Source organism: Geotrypetes seraphini, chromosome 5 (genome assembly GCF_902459505.1).
Source record: "Geotrypetes seraphini chromosome 5, aGeoSer1.1, whole genome shotgun sequence".
NCBI classification, from domain to species: Eukaryota; Metazoa; Chordata; class Amphibia; order Gymnophiona; family Dermophiidae; genus Geotrypetes; species Geotrypetes seraphini.
The window spans coordinates 44298152-44320483 of NC_047088.1; the positions used below are offsets into that span (position 1 = coordinate 44298152).

The 22332-nt window shown below is 46.1% G+C and overlaps 1 protein-coding gene across 3 annotated transcripts in view; it reads left to right on the forward strand.

The window, feature by feature from the left end:
- Positions 1 to 22332, forward strand: part of GPC4 (glypican 4) — a 213047-nt gene that overhangs the window by 102423 nt on the left and 88292 nt on the right. The window contains exon 1 of one of the 3 annotated variants that reach the window (XM_033945375.1): positions 18772 to 18825. The exons of 1 other annotated variant lie outside the window; for it this stretch is intronic. In XM_033945375.1, the coding sequence (XP_033801266.1) occupies positions 18804 to 18825 (22 nt within the window). In that variant the 5' untranslated portion in view covers positions 18772 to 18803. Of the gene's footprint in view, positions 1 to 18771; positions 18826 to 18980; positions 19001 to 22332 lie in introns of those variants that run through there. One more of the 3 variants, XM_033945377.1, reaches the window with a different exon arrangement.

A 22332-nucleotide genomic window follows, 5' to 3' on the forward strand; every position in this document is an offset into this window, starting at 1 on the left:
CAGCGCTTTATATGAGAGTATAAAGGCAGAAGCTCCAATTTCAGGCTTACTGAGCAGCACAAAAACATAAACGGGCACAAAAACAGCAAAGTTAAAGAATTATCTGTGAACTGTAAACCCCTTTGCTTACCTGGCTGCTGGGAAGGGTCATGCAAGTATTTCTTTAGGGTAGGACCAGGACCAGAGCTAGGCTGGCAGGCCGTCACAGGCACCTCCACACTTTCTCTTGTTTCTCCAAATAATCTAGACCACACCACAGGATTATGAATCAAACTTCAACTTTATTCTTCTCAACTGGTCAATGAGACCAGAAATGAGCTCTCAGAAATAGCTTAGTTGTAGCATTTGTATCCTATTTACAAAGTCTGTTTTCTTCAGTTATTTCAACTAATAGATCTCTTGGAATAGATCCTCCCATTTTGGATGGACCTTGCTTGATCTGATGGTGGAGATAGCCCATAAATCAAATCTCTTGCCCAAATTACAAATCTTAAACTCTCTGGTGTGAGGTCGTTACAGACCGCTCCCCCTAAGTCTCTCTCTCTCTGTCTGTCTGTCTGTCTGTCTGTCATAAACTACCCCCTCCCCCCCCCCAAAAAAAAGGATTTGTCCCAAAGCCCGGAACTGTGATGATTTTAAATTGCAGGCAGCCGCAACACTTCAATTCTAGTCACCATCACTTCTCCAACACCAACTCCGCAGTCATAGTGAACTTGCGCACTATTTACTCTTTCATGCACTAGGTGAAGCTCACACATGACTATATACATTCTGCAACACGGTAATGTCATGCGCACATGCACAGCGTCTTATCCCAGGACAAGCAGGCATGATATTCTCACATGTGGGTGACGTCATCTACGGAGCCCCGGCGCGGACAGCTTTTCAAGCAAACTTGATTGAAGTTTCAAGTTTGCACACTGCACCACGCATGTGCATGCCTTCTCGCCCACTAGAGGGCGCATCCCACCTCGTGGTCCTCAGTTCAAATTTTTCCGCGGAGCAAGAAAGCCCTGTGGATCTGAGCTCCAGTGTTTTTGCCTTCTAGCTGCCGCGTTTAGTTTGTTTTCCCTTCGAATTAGTTCGCGGTGCTGTTTTTCTTTTCGGTTCCTTTCAAAAAAAAAAAAAAAGTCTTTCGTTTTTTCCTCGGACTCCGGGGGCTCCCGGAATCCGTGGCCGCGGGACGTCGGTACATTCCCGGCCTTCTTCTTTTTCTTCGTGGATGTCCCGTCCTGTTACGGGATTCAAAAAGTGCAGCCGGTGTGAAAGGTTGCTTTCCATCACTGACCCTCACCGGTGGTGCATTGTCTGTCTTGGGCCCGAACATCCGACAGACTCGTGCGATCGCTGTGCTACCTTCCAAAACAGGGCCCTCCGTCGCCGTAAGGCAAGAATGGCTGAATTGTTCGCCGTCGACGCACCTAAGGCCTCGACGTCGGCCTCGGCTTCGACCCCGGCCTTGACCTCGGCCTCGGCGTCCTCGGGGGCCTCGGCCTCGCCTAGGCCCTCTTCCTCGAAGGCGTCGTCAGTGAAGCAAGCTTCGGGTAAGTCCTCTGTTCCATCCCCTTCAGCAAAGAAGCCATCCTCGAGTCAGGCCAAGGCGGGTGGGTCGACCCCGGCCCCGCATCGGACCTCGACTCCGCACACCCCGAGGGAATACTCGAGACCGAGGTCGCCCTCCAGGGAGTGTGCCCCGGACTCGGAACTCCCCACCTTCGTGGGGATTCCGGCCTTCCAGGATCTCCTCCGAGCTCTGATCTCATCGGAGCTGTCGGGAGCCCTGGAAGTGTTGCAGCGTGCTGCGGTTCCGGCGGCCTCGACCTCGGCCGGGGCGCCTTCGGTCTCGGAGGCCCCGGCCTCGGCTCCCTCGGGAGCCCCGACCTCGGCGACCTCGGTCTCGGGTACGGTGGCCCCGTTCACCTCGGTCTCGGCCCCGCCCCGGACCTCGACCTCGAGGGAACCCCCTGAGCGGAGTGTAAGGCCCAAGGAAAAGTTGCGCAGAGTGCGCCGTCTTTCCTCCTCTTCCTCCGGGTCTTCCAGACACGCCTCGCCCTCGACGCGACCTCGTACGGGGCGTCGATCGAGGAAGTCTAAGCGACCCCGAGGCTCGCCTCGGCGCGACCGCTCCTCGTCGTTCGGGGGCGAGGCGCTGCAGGTGTCGGAGTTGCGCCTCGACAACCCGAGGCTCCTCCGCTCACCTCATGGGAAGTCTTCCCGGGCCGCCTCGCCGAGGAAACGGGAGAGTGTCCCACGAACCCCTGGGTCCTCACCCAAGGGTTCTGCGAGGAGGATAACTTCCCCTTCCCCCTCGAGGGCCCTCGAGAGGGGATCCTGGGATTCGGGATCGGTTAGGGATCCTCATTATTCCCATGAGGCCTCCCCCCTCTCCTCGGTGGGGCGGTCGAGAACCCCGTCTCCCCAGGCTAGGCCGTCCTCATTTTCATCCTTCGTTCAGGACATGGCCCAAGCCCTGGGGATTGACCTGATGGTAGGCTCTCGGTATTCCAAAGAATTTTTGGAGGAACAGGACCTCCCCACTCTTCCTAGGGAGGTGCCTAGACTCCCTCTCAACAGTGTCCTTCTGCAAACCTGGCTGAATAACTTGTCAAACCCCCTTACAGTCACGTCTGTGCCTTCAAAAATGGAATCGAAGTATAGGACGATTCCCCCTAAAGGGTTCGATAAGGCGCAGCTCTCACACCAGTCTCTTCTGGTGGAGTCTGCTCTTAAAAAATCACAGCCCTCACGGGTTTCTGCGGCGGTTCCACCAGGCAGGGAGGGGCGGACCCTGGACAAGTTTGGCCGTCGCCTCTATTCAAATTCCCTGATGGCCACCAGGGTTCTAAATTACGCCTTCACCTTTTCCTCCTATTTGCGTGGTATGGTGAAGGACCTTCCTCAATATCGAAACTCGTTACCGGACTCCCAAAGAGCAGGATTCGATAAGTTTATGTCCAACCTGTCTCAATTGCGGTTGTACCTATTCCACGCAGTGTACGACGCCTTTGAGCTGGTTTCGAGGGTGTCGGCCCTCGCGGTGGCCATGCGCCGCTTGGCCTGGCTTCGCACCCTCGACATGGACCCAAACCTGCAGGAACGCCTGGCAGACTTGCCTTGTGTGGGGTCCGAGTTATTCGACGAGTCATTGGATGCGGCGACCAAACGCTTGTCGGAACAGGAGCGCTCTCTAGCATCCCTGGTCCGCCCCAAACCTAGGCCCCCGCCGCAGAAACCCTTTTGGCCTCCGCCGCGCCGATACCCTCAGAAGTCGACCCCGGCTTTCTCGAGACCGCCTCCGAGACGTCCGTCTCAGCGAGGCAGAGGGGGACAAACCCAAGCCCAGGCGCAGGGCCCTTCTAAGCCCGCGCCTTCCTTTTGACGGGCTGAGCGGACGGGGCGGGTTCCCCTCCGCACTTTCACAGGAACCCCTTCCTATCGGGGGCCGTCTTCGGTCCTTCCGGGAGGCATGGACCGGGATTACCTCAGACGCTTGGGTGCTCCGGATCGTCTCCGAGGGCTACTCGCTCAACTTTGTGTCCTCGCCGCCGGACAGTCCCCCAAGTTTAGTCCCCTGCAACCGTTCGCAGCTACCGACACTTATAACCGAAGCCAAAGCCCTCTTGAAGCTTCGGGCGGTCGAGCCGGTCCCCAAGGACCAGTGGGGTACGGGGTTTTACTCCCGCTACTTTTTGGTCCCAAAGAAGACCGGGGACCTGCGCCCCATACTGGACCTCAGGAAGCTCAACAAATTCCTGGCCCGGGAGAAGTTTCGAATGCTATCTCTCCCGGTTTTGTATCCCCTCTTGGGGGAAGGGGACTGGATGTGCTCCCTCGACCTGAAGGAAGCATACACCCATGTTCCGGTGCACCCCGCCTGTCGAAGATTCTTACGATTCCAGGTGGGGGACCTCCACCTCCAGTACAGGGTACTGCCCTTCGGCCTGGCCGCGTCCCCACGAGTATTCACGAAGTGCATGGTGGTGGTTGCAGCAGCCCTCAGGTCACGTGGACTCCATGTGTTCCCTTACCTGGACGATTGGCTCATCAAAGCCCCGACCAGGGAGGGGGTTATCTCAGCGACCCGACAGTCTATTGCCTTCCTGCAAACTCTCGGGTTCGAGATAAACTTCCCAAAATCTCAGTTGAGGCCGTCGCAGTCTCTTCAATTCATAGGTGCGGTGCTGGACACGGTGCGCCTACGCTCCTACCTGCCGACCCAGCGGTTGGAAACCTTGGTACGGATGAGCCGCCAGGTCTCTCAACTATCGAGGGTGTCGGCCAAGCGCATGATGATGCTGCTGGGCCATATGGCCTCGATGGTACATGTCACGCCGTTTGCGAGGCTACATCTGAGGATCCCTCAGTGGACCCTCGCGTCCCAGTGGCGTCAGGAGTGCGACCCGGTGTCTCGCCTCATTTCGGTAACTCCGCCCTTGCGGAAATCGCTGCGTTGGTGGACAGACTCTTCAAATCTGTCCATGGGGCTATTGTTCCGCACTCCGCCTTTTCGCAAGGTCCTGACCACGGACTCCTCGGAGTACGCGTGGGGAGCCCATCTCGACGGTCTTCGCACGCAGGGCCTGTGGTCGGCAGAAGACCGTCAGTGTCATATCAACGTGCTAGAGCTGCGAGCCATCTTCCTAGCACTTCGAGCCTTCGTTCACATATTGCAGGACCAGGTGGTCCTCGTCCGCACGGACAATCAGGTGGCAATGTATTATGTGAACAAGCAGGGAGGAACGGGGTCATGGCCCCTCTGCTCCGAAGCTCTTCGCCTCTGGGAGTGGGCGGCCTCCCGGAACATCTTCCTCCGGGCGGTCTACATCCAAGGAGAACGGAATTGCCTGGCGGACAAACTGAGTCGACTTCTGCAACCGCACGAGTGGACTCTACACTCAGCAGTTCTACGCGAGGTTTTCGCTCGCTGGGGAACGCCACAGGTGGATCTGTTTGCCTCTCCGGAGACACACAAACTACCACTATATTGTTCACGGATGTACTCGCAGGACCGTCTGGAAGCGGATGCCTTCCTACTCGACTGGGAAGGGAGGTTCCTGTATGCATTCCCTCCGTTCCCTCTGATCATGCGAACGTTGGTACACCTAAAATCGTCCACGGCCACGATGATTCTCATAGCACCTCGGTGGCCGCGTCAGCACTGGTTCTCCCTGCTGCTCCAGCTCAGTGCCAGAGAGCCTCTTCCCCTGCCTGTCTCTCCTTCTCTGCTGTCTCAGAGTCAAGGATCCATGTTACATCCCAATCTGCAGTCATTGCACCTGACAGCCTGGTTTCTTGTTCCCTGACTCCTCCGGACCTGTCTCAATCGGTGAAGGAGGTGTTGGAAGCCTCCCGCAAGATCTCGACGAGGCTTTGCTATGCGCAGAAATGGACCAGGTTTTCCACCTGGTGCTCGTCTTTTCACCTGGATCCGGTATCAGTTCCGGTATCCTCGGTTTTAGAATATTTATTTCATTTGTCGCGCTCCGGCTTGAAAACCACTTCGGTGCGGGTTCATCTCAGTGCGATTTCTGCTTTCCACCAACCTCTGGAGGGACGCCCTCTGTCACTCCATCCCTTGGTGACACGCTTCATGAAAGGGTTACTCAGGGTTTGCCCCCCTCTTAAGCCTCCGTCTGTCGTGTGGAATTTGAATGTAGTTCTGGCTCAACTGATGAAACCCCCTTTTGAGCCACTCAACAAGTCCCTCTTGAAATTTCTGACTTGGAAGGCGGTGTTTCTGATTGCCCTCACCTCCGCCAGGCGGATTGGGGAGTTGCAAGCCTTGGTTGCGGACCCTCCTTTCACGGTCTTTCATCACGACAAGGTGGTTCTCCGCACCCATCCTAAGTTTTTACCTAAAGTTGTTTCGGACTTCCACCTCAATCAGTCCATTGTCCTTCCTGTGTTCTTCCCGAAGCCCCACTCCCATCCTGGCGAGACGGCGCTTCACACGCTCGACTGTAAGAGGGCGTTGGCATATTATCTTCAACGCACCAGGTCTCATCGGAAGGTCCCTCAATTGTTTTTGTCCTTCGATCCCAATCGATTAGGGCATCCAGTTTCCAAGCGCACTCTGTCTAACTGGTTGGCCGCTTGCATTTCCTTTTGCTACGCTCAGGCTGGCCTTCCTCCCCCGGGTCGGGTCACGGGTCACAAGGTCCGAGCAATGGCAGCTTCGATAGCTTTTCTCCGATCCACTCCGATGGAGGACATATGTAAGGCTGCCACTTGGTCTTCGGTTCATACATTCACCTCTCACTACTGTCTGGACACTCTATCCAGGAGTGACGGCCGGTTTGGCCAGTCAGTATTGCAAAATCTGTTTTCCTAAATTGCCATCCTCCCACCTGCCCTGTTTTGGTTAGCTTGGAGGTCACCCACATGTGAGAATATCATGCCTGCTTGTCCTGGGATAAAGCACAGTTACTTACCGTAACAGGTGTTATCCAGGGACAGCAGGCATATATTCTCACAACCCGCCCGCCTCCCCGGGGATGGCTTCCTTGCTAGTTATGGAACTGAGGACCACGAGGTGGGATGCGCCCTCTAGTGGGCGAGAAGGCATGCACATGCGTGGTGCAGTGTGCAAACTTGAAACTTCAATCAAGTTTGCTTGAAAAGCTGTCCGCGCCGGGGCTCCGTAGATGACGTCACCCACATGTGAGAATATATGCCTGCTGTCCCTGGATAACACCTGTTACGGTAAGTAACTGTGCTATCGCGTCTCATGTGTGGATGCCGTCCTGACACACGAACAAGTTAAGGGGCGTGGCTGGGGTGGGCCACGTGCAGAACTGGGCAGGCCTGGGGGCATGGCCATGGGTCCGGATTTTCCTTTGGGAAAATCTGGTAACCCTAGGCCAGGGGTGTCAAAGTCCCTCCTCGAGGGCCGCAATCCAGTCAGGTTTTCGGGATTTCCCCAATGAATATGCATGAGATCTATTTGCATGCACTGCTTTCATTGTATGCTAATAGATCTCATGCATATTCATTGGGGAAATCCTGAAAACTCGACTGGATTGCGGCCCTCGAGGAGGGACTTTGACACCCCTGCCCTAGGCATAGGAAGTCAAGTACCAAGAGAAAAATGAGTGAAGAATTTATCAATGCAATTCTTGGGGGAACTACAGACCAGTCTGGTTTTCAAGATATCCACAGTGAATATTCATGAGATATATTTGCATACAATGGAAGCAGTGCATGCAAACTTCTCATTCATTGTGTTTAGCTCGAAAACTAGACTGGCTTCAGGTTTCTCAAGGACTGTTGAGAAACCCGCGTGAAATGAAATATTACATAATAGCGTTCATGGCTGGTGGGAAAAAGTAAGGGATTGTGCAGTTTGTGACATTTCTTACTGAGGGACTGTATTGCCTATGATTTCTTTTGACTTATTTCCAAAGGGCTCATTAGACTGCAGTTGTCATAATTCTGAGGTCCTAGTTTCACACTATTTTTGGCAGTGTTCTTGAACTGTCCGCAGTAAATTATCTGCTGGGTTATATCTTCTCCGATGTAGATAGTTCAGATCAAGGATTCTTGTTTTTTTTAAAGTTATGTAGGAAGTGATGGCAGATAGAGACCAGTTGTCTTTCAGTGTGCCCAGTTGTCTTGCTGTCTGGTTCTCTACCACTTTGGATAGATGAGCATAAGTATTCCTAATCTTAAATGATCCTCTCTCCCCACCCCCCCAATCAGTGTCTTTCTACGTGACCTCTTCAGTGTTCCCACCACTCCCCTCATTCTCTCCCAAGCATGATCATCAAATTTTGAGTTGTAATGTGGCCTCTGTGTGTAGAGGTTTGTCAAAGTTTTATGCTATTAATTTGTTCCATTACATAAGGCTTTAAAATACTGCCAATAAATTGGTTATGAAAATTAATTGTATGCTTGCTAACATACCGAATGGCACTTATCACCACCCTTTTCAGGTCAATGTGTAGTTTTGACTGTGCAAGATTTACCACATAAATATTACTTTGTGTGGGATTTTTTTTTTTTTTTTTAAATTAATTGAAGCTTTTATAATATTCACATCAAAAGGAAAAGAGAAATGATGGAGAAAATCTCCTCCAAAAATATTGAGAAAAAGTAAAGAGTTTAGATCACTATAGGGAGAGTATCCAAGAAAAGGAATATAACAGAGAAAACAGTAAGAAATATCAAACAAGTAAATTCTCTCCAGCTATCTTCAACCCATTGGAACTTAAGCAGCTGATGTAGTACCGTATTTCCCTATGTAAAGGCCGTGGCCTATACATTGATTTTGCAAACTGGCCTAGTGGGCGTGGCTTCCTTAAATGGGGCAGCCTATACATGGAGCAATACATCATCCCCCCCCCCTTTTAAATACCTCCTGGATGGCCGCGCCTGCCTCCAAAGACGTTGGCGGCCTCCTCCAAAGACGCTGTGCAGGGCAGGAGCAATGTTTGCTATCTCAAGCCTCACCCTGCACCCTTCCCAATTGGCTGCTGTCAGTTCTCGTGATGGTAGCCAATCAGGAAGGTACGGGGCGAGGCTTGAGATTGCAAACATCGCTCCTGCCCTGCACAGCGTCTTTGGAGGAGGCAGCCAGCGTCTTTGGAGGAAGCAGCGTCCTGGAGTTATTTAAGGGGGGGATGATGTATAGGCTGCCTCATTGTATAGGGCAGGGGTAGGCAATTCTGGTCCTTGAGAGCCAGAGCCAGGTCAGGTTTCCACGATATCCACAATAAATATGCATGAGATAGATTTGCATCTCAAGGACGCAGTGCATGCAAATCCATCTCGTACATATTCATTGCGGATATTCTGAAAACCTGACCTGGCTCCGGCTCTTGAGGAACGGAATTGCCTACCCCTGGTATAGGCCGATGTAGGTTTTAAAACTCTTAGATAAGCCGTGGCTAATAACATGGGGCGGCTTATCTAAGAGTTTTAAAACCTACATTGGCATTTCCTGCGGCCTATACAAGGGGAAATATGGTAGTTCCCATGCCTGATTTTTATTTATATATTTATTTTTTTTACACTTTGAAGGACTGCAGTTTAACAGGTTCATAAAATACGATTATATTGCGCATTTGCAAGGAAACTAAAGAAAAATCTTAGCGCAGAGCCACAACCTCTTGTTTTAAAGAACGTGAACTCACAGGCCCAGCAGACGAGGAGGCCGATCTTCGGGGTGCCCAGATGAGGGTAAGAAGTGTCGAAAGGGGGGGGTGCCGGATCGTGGGGGGAGGGTGCCGGATTGCGGGGGGGAGGGGGGAGCGCTCATAAATCGAGCCATGCTCAGCTTCTGAGGCACCGATTTTGCAAATGTTTTGCTCGTCTTGCAAAATACTCACAAACCGGTGCACTCGTAAACCGAGGTACCACTGTATATCTTCAATATGAGATCTTCTATTTAAGTCATCAGATGTGCTTTCCATGTTTTGATCAGTTTTAATCAATGGAAATATGTGCACAGCTTAGGCAACGATTTCGTAGTTTTAATTGCTACTTACAAATCCTCATTAACCCAATTTTATGCGCTTTACTTAAGTGCTTTATTCATGCACTTTGTTTGCTTTATGCATTTTGATTAAATACTAAGTAGTATCAAAAGTTTCAATTTTTAAATATGCTTAAAAAGCCCTTATCTGTGTGCTCTGCTCTGTTATGCTGGCTGTTTCAAGGATGCCCCCTGTGAACGCTGTTCAGTCCACTTCTCCCCTCATTCGATTGCAGGGAGAAGTGGACCGATTGGTGTTCACAGGGGGCATCCTTGAAACAGTCACTGGGCAAAACATGTCGGGTGAAGGTAGTCCCCCAGCCAGTATAACAGAGCAGAGCACACAGATAAGTGCTTTTTAAGCACATTTAAAATGGAAACTTTTAATACTACTTAGCATTTAATCAAAACGCATAAATAAAGCAAATAAGTAAAGCGCATAAAGTTGGGTCAATGAGGAGTGCCAAGTTAATGATTAAACCTACGAAATCATTGCCTAAGCTGTGCACATATTGCCATTGATTAAAAGTGATCAAGATACGGAAAGCACAACTGATGACCTAAATAGAAGATCATTTATTGAAGATGTATATGGTTTATATTGTTTCACACTTATTCATATTTGTTGATTGCTGGATTTGACGAGTGAGCAAAAGATTAATCTTAAGAGCCGGATACTGAACACAATCTCCCATAAAACACATAGAAGGCACATGTTGTTTCTGATAAATAGCCATGGAACCTTAGTGCCTACAGTTTCATATGCCGGCAATCGGTGGATTTTATTTCTTCAGACAATTCAACTTATTGTCAACGAGTAGTGATACTGGCGAGTGCAGGCTGCAGTACTTAAAATTTTTACAAGCAAACTAAATGTTTAAAAACATTCTGGTAGCTTTTAAAAAAAATTAAAATGTGCTTTACAAATTGTTGTCCTATAATTTTGATCTGGTATTGCTATCCAAGCCAAGGAAATTCCAAACCCCGAGGCATGATCTTGGATCTCTTGGGGCGAGCCAGAAGTATTTTAAACCAGTTGTGGCTTTTTCTGCCATTGCAACGCCTCGCTCCCTAACCTGAAGGAATGTATATTATAGACTCTCAGGTTTGCCAAATGTTTCTTTATGCCAAACGTGACAGATTTAATGTTGACCTGCTCATTTTAAGATATACTTGATGGATTGGAGTTGTCAGATTCCAGGTTTTAGTGGTTTCCAATGGTATTTTGGCAGGGTATTCTGTGTTTTATTTTCCAAACAACTTATGAGCATGTCTACTTCCACAACAACGCGTATGGCTGTGAATCAAGTTGGGCAGACTAGATGGCCCATTTGGGTCTTTATCTGCCGTCATCTACTATGTTTATGTTTATTTACTATCATTACTGACAATGCTGATACAGTAGTTGGGAAATAGAACATAGCACTGCATTGACATTGTATCATTCATAATTAGTAGTAGTACGCTCTATGCTAGAGGTGTGCTAATGTAGAGATTGGTTCATAGTCAGTGGTGCTCCGACAATTCGGCGTAAGACAGAAGCGCGCAGGGGAAAATAATTTTTAAAGAGCTCTGACGGGGGGTTTGGGGTAGCAACCCCCCCCCCCCCTCACACTTTATTGGTTAGTGTTTGCGCTGTTGTTGGAGGGAGGTTCGGGGGATTGGAAACCTCCATTATAGAGAAAACGGAACTTTTTCTGATTTTTGGGGGGGAAAGTTCTGTTTTCTCTATAATGGGGGGGGGGGGTTTCACACCCCCCCTCCCCGCAATGGCAGCGCGAACACTAACCAATAAAGTGGGAAGGGGGGTTGCCACCCTAAACCCCCAGTCAGAGCTTTTTAAAAATTATTTTTTCCCACGCGCGCTTTTGTCTTGCGCCGAATTGTCGGCGCGCTATTATCCCATCACCGTTGAGATTAACCACTTTTATGAAAAACTAACATTCCATGATAAATGCAGTAGTGCTTGGCACAACACGTTAATATCATGATCTGTCTAGATTCCCCCTGAACCAATGAAAATGTTAAGGGATCAAAGTGTTTTAATACTTTAAATCTACTGTGGTACCCTTCCTAATATGTTTGGGTTACAAAGTCAAAATACAAACTTAACAATTTTTTTAAGTACAGTCAAACTTGGTTTGCGAGCATAATTCGTTTCAGAAGCACTCGTATATCAAAGCGAATTTCCCCATAGGAAATAATGGAAACTCAGGCGATTCTTCCACAACCCAAAAACTTTAACACAAAATACTCTACATACAGGTATTGCAAGACCTCGCTCATTTAGATCAGTCACTACACTCCTGCAGCGTCAGAGAGAGAAGAACCGTCGGCTCAGTTGTGATGATGTGATGCGTGTATACAATATGTACTTATATTGCAAGACATTGCTTGTATATCAAGTTAAAATTGAATCAAATGTTTTGCTTGTCTTGCAAAACACTTGCAAACCAAGGTTTTACTGTGCTTTATTCATCTTGTAACAATATGTTGTAAAAACCCATCTTAAAACAGCAATACATCTGGAGGAAAATGGAACAAAAAATCTTCAGCCTTGTAAAGGTCTTCTTGGCATAGCTGAGACTTATGTAGGTATATAAAGTTAGCTTATTTTGGCTCCCAAAGACTGTATTTGATCTTTAAGAGCTGAGAGCTCTTTGCAGTGCATACATACAACCCTCTTACCAGATAGGAGTCAATCATACATGGTATTTGGTGCAAAAGATTGAATAGTCCACTGTAATTTTTAATTTTGAGTTGTACATGATATGAAGGTTTTTGTGGGTTTTTGGGTTTTTTTTTCAATGGAGTTGGGATGCCTCCACCAATAAACTTTCTTTATATTAAGTCGCATTTTGTTTCTTAATCATATTACTAGTAAACAAACAATTTATCTGTTGCTAAGGTCAGGATGAATTGATGATGAATCCCCCTAATTAAGTGAGAGAATTTCTTTTAACTCTCTTCATTGGAGTAGCGACCTATCAATTTACAAATGTGCCTGGAAAGAAAGGTAGCCTTCATACAGGGATTTTAAAAAGCTTCTAAAGGCTAAGTCTACTAAAGTAAAGGGATTTAACAATTCAGCTCACAAATCTCTCTGCACTAGGGCTTTTTAAGCACAATTTCCCAGAACAGCAGTATTCGTTTTGTGTTCACCCTGTACCAAAGACACTCAGGAGTTCTCTAAGCATGTATTTCTTTACAGAAAGGGTGGTGGCTACATTGAGAAAACAGTATGTTTATTAACATTTTATATTCCGCCAAATCTAGCAATAGTTCTCAGCAGTTTACATAAAAATTACAGATAACTACAGAAAAGAACTCCATAATGTAAAGAAAAGACCTATTCTAAACATATGTATCTAAGATACATTCAAATCTATCCAATCAATAAAAAAGTATCTTATTGTAGTGTAATTGCCTGCGGACCTCTCGATTAATAGATGATATCATTTGGAAAGGAATCGATTCCAAAAGCTTGTTGAAAAAAAATGCTTTTTTAATAGTTTTTTAAAAGCTTTATGATTACCCTCAATCATGGTAGGAGGTGCCCAGGGCGGTGGCTACCTCCTGCTCCTTCCTGCCCCCCCCCTCCACACTCACACTCTCCCTTCCACCCCCCTATCTCTAAATCTTCACCAATGAAAGTGGCTTCTCCAGCATGCTTCTCCCACCAGAGTTGGATTTCCCTCTGATGTCACTTCTGGCCCCGTGACCCGGAAGTGATTCAGAGGGGAGCCATACTGGTGCCAGCAACAGGCAGGAGAAGTTGCTCGCGCTTGTGAAGATCAACAGAGAGGCACAGGGTCATGGGGGAGGGATGGTGTGGTGGGGCAGAGAGGTGCCGGTGCCCCCCCCCCAACATGTCGCCCAGGGCAGTCCATACACCCTTCCCCCCTTGCTACGCCACTGCCCTTAGTATGAATATTACTTGGAAGTTGTTTTCAAAGACTAGGTGCCAAGAAGGAGTACCTTATTTCAAGTCACGTCCCACCTAGTTTTACTCACTGTTGGTAGAACCAATCTGTTGTCCTGCGTGGATCTCAATGACCGACCTGGAGTGTATGGAATAGTTAAAGATTGCAAATAACTAGGCTCGGAAGTATGGAATGCTTTATCGGTTAAAACTAAAAGGAAGGGATTGTAGAGTTGAGCTGCTGTGGGTGGGCTGACTAACAGAGCTTCTAAAACTGGGGGTCAGTTCCCCAAATGGGATTCATGCTCACAGGGAGACAGAATCCCATCATCAGATCATCTGAATTCTAAATGAAACTTTGTTGACTTTAGGAGTTGGGCTGTCTAATATATAAAGCCAGCTTCCATGTTTATGTTTCTGAGTCTTCAAGAAACTACTGCCACCTTGTGGCTACTGCCAGTAATGAATGAAGTCTCTTGCAATTGTTGAAATTTGCATACAGTAGAGCAGGGGTCTCAAAGTCCCTCTTTAAGGGCCGCAATCCAGTCAGGTTTTCAGGATTTCCCCAATGAATATGCATGAGATCTATGTGCATGCATTGCTTTCAATGCATATTCATTGGGGAAATCCTGAAAACCCGACTGGATTGCGGCCCTCAAGGAGGGACTTTGAGATCCCTGCAGTAGAGGGAGCCCAGTAGGAGAAGCCTCTTGGCGACTGTTAGTTGAGAGCAAGGCCATTTCCTGTCAAGATTGAAAAGGGTTATTCTACGTGATGCAGGAAACTTTCCAAATGCATTCTTTCTATGTTGCCTGCTCAGTCCCCAGCCTTTTATCCCTTCCCCTGCTTGATCCCTCCCCCTTTCTTTAGTGCTTGCCCCCATTAAGCTTCAATTGTACCATTGAGTGGTGTTCCCCTAGCAGAATGGATTGGTAGCCCAGGCTCGGATGTCTTGTTTGTTGCATCAGATTTTACAGAGACAGTATGGGGACGCTCCTTTCAGCAATTCAGAGGCCTATAATGGGGACTTTGAGTTGAATGGTAGTGTGGTTGCCTGGTGGTTTGGCAACCAGTTCAAAAGCTGATTGTCAGCGAAACTTTGATGTTAGATTTCCTTTTGTCAAAGGGAGTGTAACAGACAAACTGGCATTAGAGTGCTTAAGTTTTTAGGAATTGTAAGCATAAGCACTAATATGTTATAAATGTAAACCCTGTTTTTACTTGCATAGCCATGATGTGTATATGCAGTATCGCTAGTCCTCTCTGTTCGTATCTGAAGCTATATGTTAAGTTATGTTCATCTGTTATACAGTCAGTAATGCAAATAGTTCTGCTATTGTTTTCATAAATTAATTACAAAGTTGTGATGGATGTTTATATCATAGTATGTAGTATGATTAGGGCCAGCTGGAACAGAAGAATATTTTTTTAATCTAATGGACTTTATTGAAAGATAATTTTTCCTGGTTGTTGTTTTTTTTTCTCCCCCATGTAAATGTGTTCTTATCTGCAAGTCAGTATAGTGGAGTAGTGTCACTGGGATTAACCAAGGAAGCCAGTGTTTAAATTCCACTGCAGCTCCTTGTAACTTTGGGAAAGTCACTTATCTCCATTGCCTCAGATACAAACTTAGAAGACCCTAAGCTGAATTAGGCATTAACATGCACCTGACAATAGAGAATGACACAGGGACAAATTATTCCCTGTCCCCGCGGGAGCTCATTTTCCATCCCATCCCCGCGAGTTCTTTTCCTGTCCTTGTCCCATTCCTGGAAACTCTGTCCTCAAGCCTCAAACACTTTAAAATCATAAGTAGCAACATTCTAGAGCTCAGATTGTGATGTCATAATGCCTCATTCCACCAATGCCTAAGCTCTGTCTTCATCTGCACAAGCCTCAAACACTTTCAAATCATAAGTAACAACATTCTAGAGCTCAGATTGTGATGTCATAATGCCTCATTCCACCAATGCCTAAGCTCTGTCCTCATCTGCACAAGCCTCAAACACTTTCAAATCATAAGTGTTCGAGGCTTGTGTGGTTAAGGCAGAGCTTACAGAAATGGGACAGGGACAGCAACAAACTCACGGGGATGGTTTGGGGAAATTGAGTTCCTGCAGGGATGGGGACAAATTTGTCCCGTGCCATTCACTACTCTAACACAGCTAAAAATGGAGTACCCTGTGACATGCTGAGGATGTCATGGACATTCCCGCGTTAACCAATCAGTATGTGATAATATAGATGCATTAATTGATTAGCTCGTGGATACTGCATGAGCCCTTAAGGGCTGATTCTGTAATTGGCACTGGCTGTGGCAGGCACCTACAAAATGGGCACCTGCTGCGTGTCAGTCACAGAGCCGCCACTTAACAGAATCATGGCTGCTAAGGACCCTAGGCACCAGAAATATAGGCCAGGGTTTTTACAGGCCTACATTTCTGGCACCAAGGGTCCTTGTAGAATTGTAGCCAGTGGCGCCTAATGATGCCGCAGTCTAGTGCCAGCCCCAAGCATGCCCACTTCCGGGCTTCAGGATCACCAGACGCCATGGACCCAGGCACAAGTTCTGGAGGTCACCTAGCAGCGCTTAATTTTTTTTTTAAAAAAAAACAAGAGTTCAGTTAGTTTAATGGTGTGACCAGTTATCGCACTATTTAAAACCAATTAAAACACAGGCGCCGGTAGGCTTAATCTAGGCACCTATCAGTGCCTAACTGAATCTGGCCCTTAACTGCCTACAAAATGGGTGGTGGTAAGTGCTCATCTGGTAACTTTTTAAAATGGCCGCACGCTAATGGCAGTAAATTACATTCTGCACTCTTCAGTGTTCTCCCCAGAAATATTTTCCAGCCGGGTGGCATGAAAAAGTAGCCGGGTGGGGGTGGGGGTGGGATGGGGAAAATTAACCCCCTCTTTTACTAAGGTGCGCTAGCATTTTTAGCGCATGCAAACCCCCACGCTAAGCGGGAAAACTAAAGCCAGCTCAATGCTGGCATTAGCATCTAGTGCACGTGGTAATTCTGCATGCGCTAAGCACACGCTAAAACCACTATCGCAACTTAGTAAAAAGGAGCCCTAAATGTGTACTATTTTTTATTAGTTTATTATTATTTTCCAATGCTCAATATGATTTCCTTTTTTAAGGTTTGACACTTGTGCCAGAATATTTTTACTAAATTTAAGAAGTATCCAATTCTAGAAGGGAATAATTAGATATTTGCCCTCTTTCAAATGGTATAGAGGTTTAAAAAAGGGAAAGACGTTAATGAAGTCATTAGGTTCAATCTAGCCATTTATTTCTGCATGAATTTAAACAACTAACAAAAAAAAAGATAAATATAGTTCATCCAGTCATAAGAAATGGCTCTACAGCAGGGGTGCCCACACTTTTTTGGCTTGCGAGCTACTTTTAAAATGACCAAGTCAAAATAATCTACCAGCAATAAAATTTTAAAAAAAACAAAGCACACTGTACACAGAGAAAATGTCAGTAAGGAAGGAGGGAGGGGGCACAAACTTGGGATACAGAAGGAAGGGAGGGAAGGGGCATGAACTTGGGACATAGCATGGAAGGATAGAAGGAAAGAGATGCTGAGGTGGAGGAGGGAATAGAAAGGGAAAATTATTGAGCATGGTTGTGAGGGAAAGAAATGGTGTACATGGGGAAAGGAAGAAAGAGGAGAATGTTGGGCATAGGAAGAGAATTGTTGGACATGTTGGTGGGAGAGAAGTAAGGTAGAGAAAGATGAGAGGGAGAAATGTTGGATGTGGTGTTGGAGAGGGAACAGCGGGACAGATGCAAGAGGGAAGAATGTTGGACCTGGTGGAGGGAATGGAGGAAGAGATGTCTCATGGTTCTGGAGAGGGGTAATAGAAGGAGAAATGTTGGGCATGGGGCTGGTGGACAGGGGTAAAAGATGCTGCACACAGTCCGGGGGGATGAGAGAGGGAGAAATGTTGGATGTGGCAGTAGAAGGAGTTGGAGCGATATACCCTGGATCCCTCTATCTTTCTTTCCTCATTCTCTTTACAGCAAGGGAAGGAATGAGAGAGAGATGGTGGACATAGCACATGGGGGTGGAGGAGAGAGGAAGAAATGCTGTGCAAGGTGGGGAGGGGTAAAAGAGTGTGCTTTGTGTAGTTTAATTTTGTGGTTACCATTATGTATTATTAATAAGATTATATTGTGTGTATGTGAAAAATGAATGGAAGAAATGGCATTTACAATTAATACTCTTATTAGTATGGCGGCTGGGTCTGGGGTGGAGCCTGGGCAGTGCTTTTGGGTCCCCCAAACAAAAAAGCATTCCACTAACTGGACCTAGTGTGGGAGGAGAGATGGTAGACCTGCTGGGGGGAAGGGGGACGAATGACCGCATCCCAGAAATTTTGGCATAATTTTGCATTTTCAATTTTAAAAATCCTTATCTCCAAGATGCAAACCGAGCTATTTTCTACACATAGCTATTTAAGTTTTTGCATACAGGCCCCTTATATTAGCTTTTTCACTCCTTTATATTCATATGACACAAGTTCACCATTTTTTAAAGTTTTCTCTCCCTCTTTTTTTCTTGTGCACTCAGCATCTTGAACATCCCTGTTTACTGAGTAGACATACAAATTTTGGTTAGAAATGATTCACAATTACTATGCTAACAAGAGCTAAACAAACTTTAAATAACTTTACAGTAACTTCAAATACCTGGGGGGAAAAAAATACCACAGTACTACTGTACCTGCACATTTTTCCAGTAACAATTTACTAAATATAAAATAATATCAAAACATATCCACAAATTAATTTTGGCCCTTTGAAACCTAGTAATCAGTCATATCAATCATGGAGTAATATGTCACTCACACCCCTATAAGTACAAGGCCAGACCAGTCCACCTGACTTCTACTACCGGCAACCCTCTCGCACAATGACGTCACCTACTCGAGCTCCCGGAGATTCCTTGTTCGCTACAATGTAGGTGTGGGACAGTGTAGTAGAGAGTGCGAGGTCTGATTTGTTCAGTGTCCTGTCCTGCACCATAGGCATCCTGCGCTGCGGTGAAGTTTCCAAGTGAGAGAAGGGGAGGCTTCCCTTGCGCCGTGACTTTTTTTGCGTCATTAGGCATAGGTCAGCGACGGATGAAAACTTACAACTTGCTTCGGGCCTGCCTTCGCGGAAACAGAAAGTAGGCAGGACTCGGCAGCGAGAAAGGCCCAAAGCAAGTTGTAAGTTTCCATCCGTCGTTAACCAGTTTCCTGCCTTAGCCCGTAGCGAACTCATGCTTCGGGGCTCTAAGGTGTGCGTGCCGGTTTCCCTTCCCTTCTCTTTTGCCCCCGCCCCGTTATGTAACTTCCGGTTTCGGAGGGAAGAGGAGGGAATCCGGCAAGCATACCTTAGAGCCCCGAAGCATGAGTTCGCATCACCAAGCCGGTGAGAGATGGTATTTTGGGGGAATTTTTTTATGTTGAGCGGCTGCAACAGCAGGATTACTGATAGATGACAGCTGGGCGGTAATCTAAATTAGCTGGGCGGACCGCCCGGTTAAAAAGCCCTGGGGAGAACACTGCTCTTATTGCAGACTACCAAGCATATCGTAGCTACATGTGTAAGAAATTTTTGTATGGACCTTCAGAACGCAATTGGGCACTGAATCCTTCCAACTGCTAAACTCATCGTCAGTCCAGTTTTTATTGAAAACGTCTAGCTATTGTTTTCTTCATCTTTTTGTGTCAATCCTTATTGATAGTGCAACTGCTCATATATAGAAATCCATTTGACTCACTTAGCTTTAAATATTGTTTGTTTTGTTTTTTTTCTTTTTTTGAAATCTCATCAAAGCCACCTCTCCGCAACATGCATGTTTCAAATGAAGCTTTCTTCAGGGACGAGGGGAGCAATTGAGGGAGCTTCCATCCGGAGTCAAACACTAATGGCAATATTATTGCATGGCCAGTAATACAAAATCGGCCATTTTATAACTGCACTAAAAATGACCTTGGTGTGTAGGAAAGACCCACATAAGAGTGCCCCAAGGCCATTTTTTTAAATTGTTGCAGTTTAATTAAAGGACTCCTTAGATTGTTAGGCTTCTGGGGACAGGGAAATACTTACTGTAACTTGCCTTGGACTAAGAAAGGTGTGAGATGATATTCCACTGATCTTTTATTTGCATATTAACGTAGCTAATATGGTACTCAGGCAGATTGGGGCCCTTTGGCCTGTTGAGCTGTCTTGACCTGTATCCTTTCCCTGCCCAGCAGAATTTTTCCTCTATGGATAGTTTTTCTGACACCTATTACTATTTCTACTACTACTACTGCTGCTGTACACCAAATCTGGAAGAGACAGTCCCTGCCCAAAAGAGCTTACAATCTATTTATGACAGACAAACTGGACAAAAAGGTGCATCTATACACCAGGAATGAACTTTTGTCCCGTACTCTTTGTTGAGCCGCAGCACACTAAACATAGTGGCTGCGGCTCGAGGCATCCAGAAATGAGCAGATGTGCTTGCGTGATATCATTGCGTCAATGTCTGCACATGTGCAAAGGCCACCAGTGGAGGTGGGGGGGGGACTGGCAGGGAAGACACTAGCTTATTGCCTACAGGATGTGCCTCTTGCCATGAGAGACATGTCCTATAGGCAGTCAGCCAGCTCCTCTCCCCGCCCCCCCGCGTCTCGCGGTGCACCTGAAATCTCAGGAGCCACGCTAATGTGCCGCGTCACACAGTTTGCGATATGCAGTCCTAGACTAATGTGAAGGAAGTACCCTCGTGTAGGATTATAGAGTAAAAGTTTGCTCTCCCCCTTGCAGTCTTGTGCTGTCGCCACAAATCTTTTGTGAAAAGAGACCAGAAAACAAATGGGCTATTTAGTGTGTTTCTATAGGGCATCTGTAACCTAAATCTGAAAAGCGAAATTCTTTTTTTGTTACTGGCAAGCATGGAGTAAAATTGGGCATTGATACTGGCAGTGTGGCCTGTCTCTTTAATGAATTGCTCTTAATTGCTAGTAATCATTAAAGAGGCCTCTTAATTGCAGCACTGGTATAAAATTGTGCATGTCGGTCCTACATCTGCTCTTCTACCAGCCCTTAATGGAAAATAATCGCACTGACATTTCTGTCAATGTGAATTTGAATTTGTCGTTGCTGACATAATATGATGTAAACATAAGCTAATTTATTCACACCTGCTGACAATTTAAACACTGAGAAGAATAACACATGATCCTGTTGTAGATTGTGGTTAGCTGCTGTTGGTGACTGAAGGAGTCCCACATCATTTGTGTCTCTCTTGGAATTCGTTCATATTTTAAGTATTAACAAAATTAATGTTCTTCTGTTCCTCAAATACTTAGCTAATGTAGTGTGGGTGTCAGTCCAGTGCATAAAAATAAAAGCAAAAAAAAAAGAGAGAATATACGGTGACGTCTTTCTATTGGACTAAATTCATTTTCTGGTGAGGGTTTTAGGAGCTAAAATATCCTTCCTTCAGCTAGTACAGAATTTTGCTTGCTGTCCTTTTGCTTATCTTGTCTTGACATAAGGAAGTGGGTTTTGGCTTTCAAAATACCTTTTTTATTGTAATAAATGCACCTTTCGTTCTTTTTGTGTGTGGGTGTATTTATGTATTGATGATTTATTTTTGTTCAGAAATGGCACATTTTGAGATGAGTTATATTCAGGTCCTGTAAGTATTTCCCTATTCCTAGAACACTTATAATTTAAGCTCCTGATCCCATATCCACAAACATCCACTACAGATGAATCTATTAATTATCCCAACCTGTAAGCAAATTACCTAGGTGTCCACTTACCATTGCATGCTCCATTACAGGCCCTACCCTAAAGAATGCTCCGCCTTCCCCACTCCATCTTGAAACCTCTTTAGACAGATATATAAAACTGCCTTTAAGATCTTCCTATTCAAAGATGCTTTTGATTAAAATAACTCCAGATTCTCAGTGCCTTAGGTTTCTTTGTAATGCCTGGTGGAGATATCCTCTAGTTAAAGCCTGCAGCGTATAGTTCTCTCCTTAACCTAGTAACTTTTATCCCTTATCCCTATTGATTATTGTACTGTATTTCTATTTCCTCACTCCTGTTCCTTTTCTATAATTTTAATGTATTTTTAGCCCTATCTTACCTCCCTGTAAACCACTCAGATGCTCTTTGATGGGCGGTATATCAAGGACCCATTAAACTTAAAACTAGCATGTTTGCATAGGTGCTTATATTCTAAATAGTCCAGTGATATTAAGTTTCGAGTTAAGATCAGCGCTCCGGTGCCCTGAAGCAGCGGTGTTTGAGCCGCGAAACAATGTTTGGGAATCATAACGCTGTTTCTTTGCTTAGATAAGCGTTTTACTGAAGTCTTTTTGCATTTATATATCTCATTGATTGCTGATGTATACACGTTACTAATGGAAGTTGTTGTTTTTTTTTTTAGGCCAGTGATAGATGGTTTGGAGTAGATCTGATTTTGTTGTAGCTCATTCTGTTTGTGCGCTTGGAAATTTTCCATGAGCCATTTTGTTGTTGTTCCTCCATTCCTTCAATATTTGATTTTTATGTTCTAATCTAAACAATTAACTTAATTGTTTTAATTGGTGATAAAATGGCACAATAATTGACTGTCCTTTTAAAACCAATTAAAAGCAATTTTAAAAAAAATGTAGAAGGGCCACCAAACTGCGTTCTTAAAGGTGCCTATGGACGCCTCTGTCTAGAGTAGGAATGGTTTACGCCAGAAGTTGTCATAGGCATCCTTAGGCACCTCTATGAACATGATTCTTATGTAAATTAGGTGTTGGAACTGTAGGCCTACATTTCCGGTACCGGCTTTAGATATGGCTGTGATTTTGAAAATTGGCCTTGTTGCATGATGGACACACAAACATTTGCAGGCGGCTGCTGGTGATGGCGTCTTTGCAG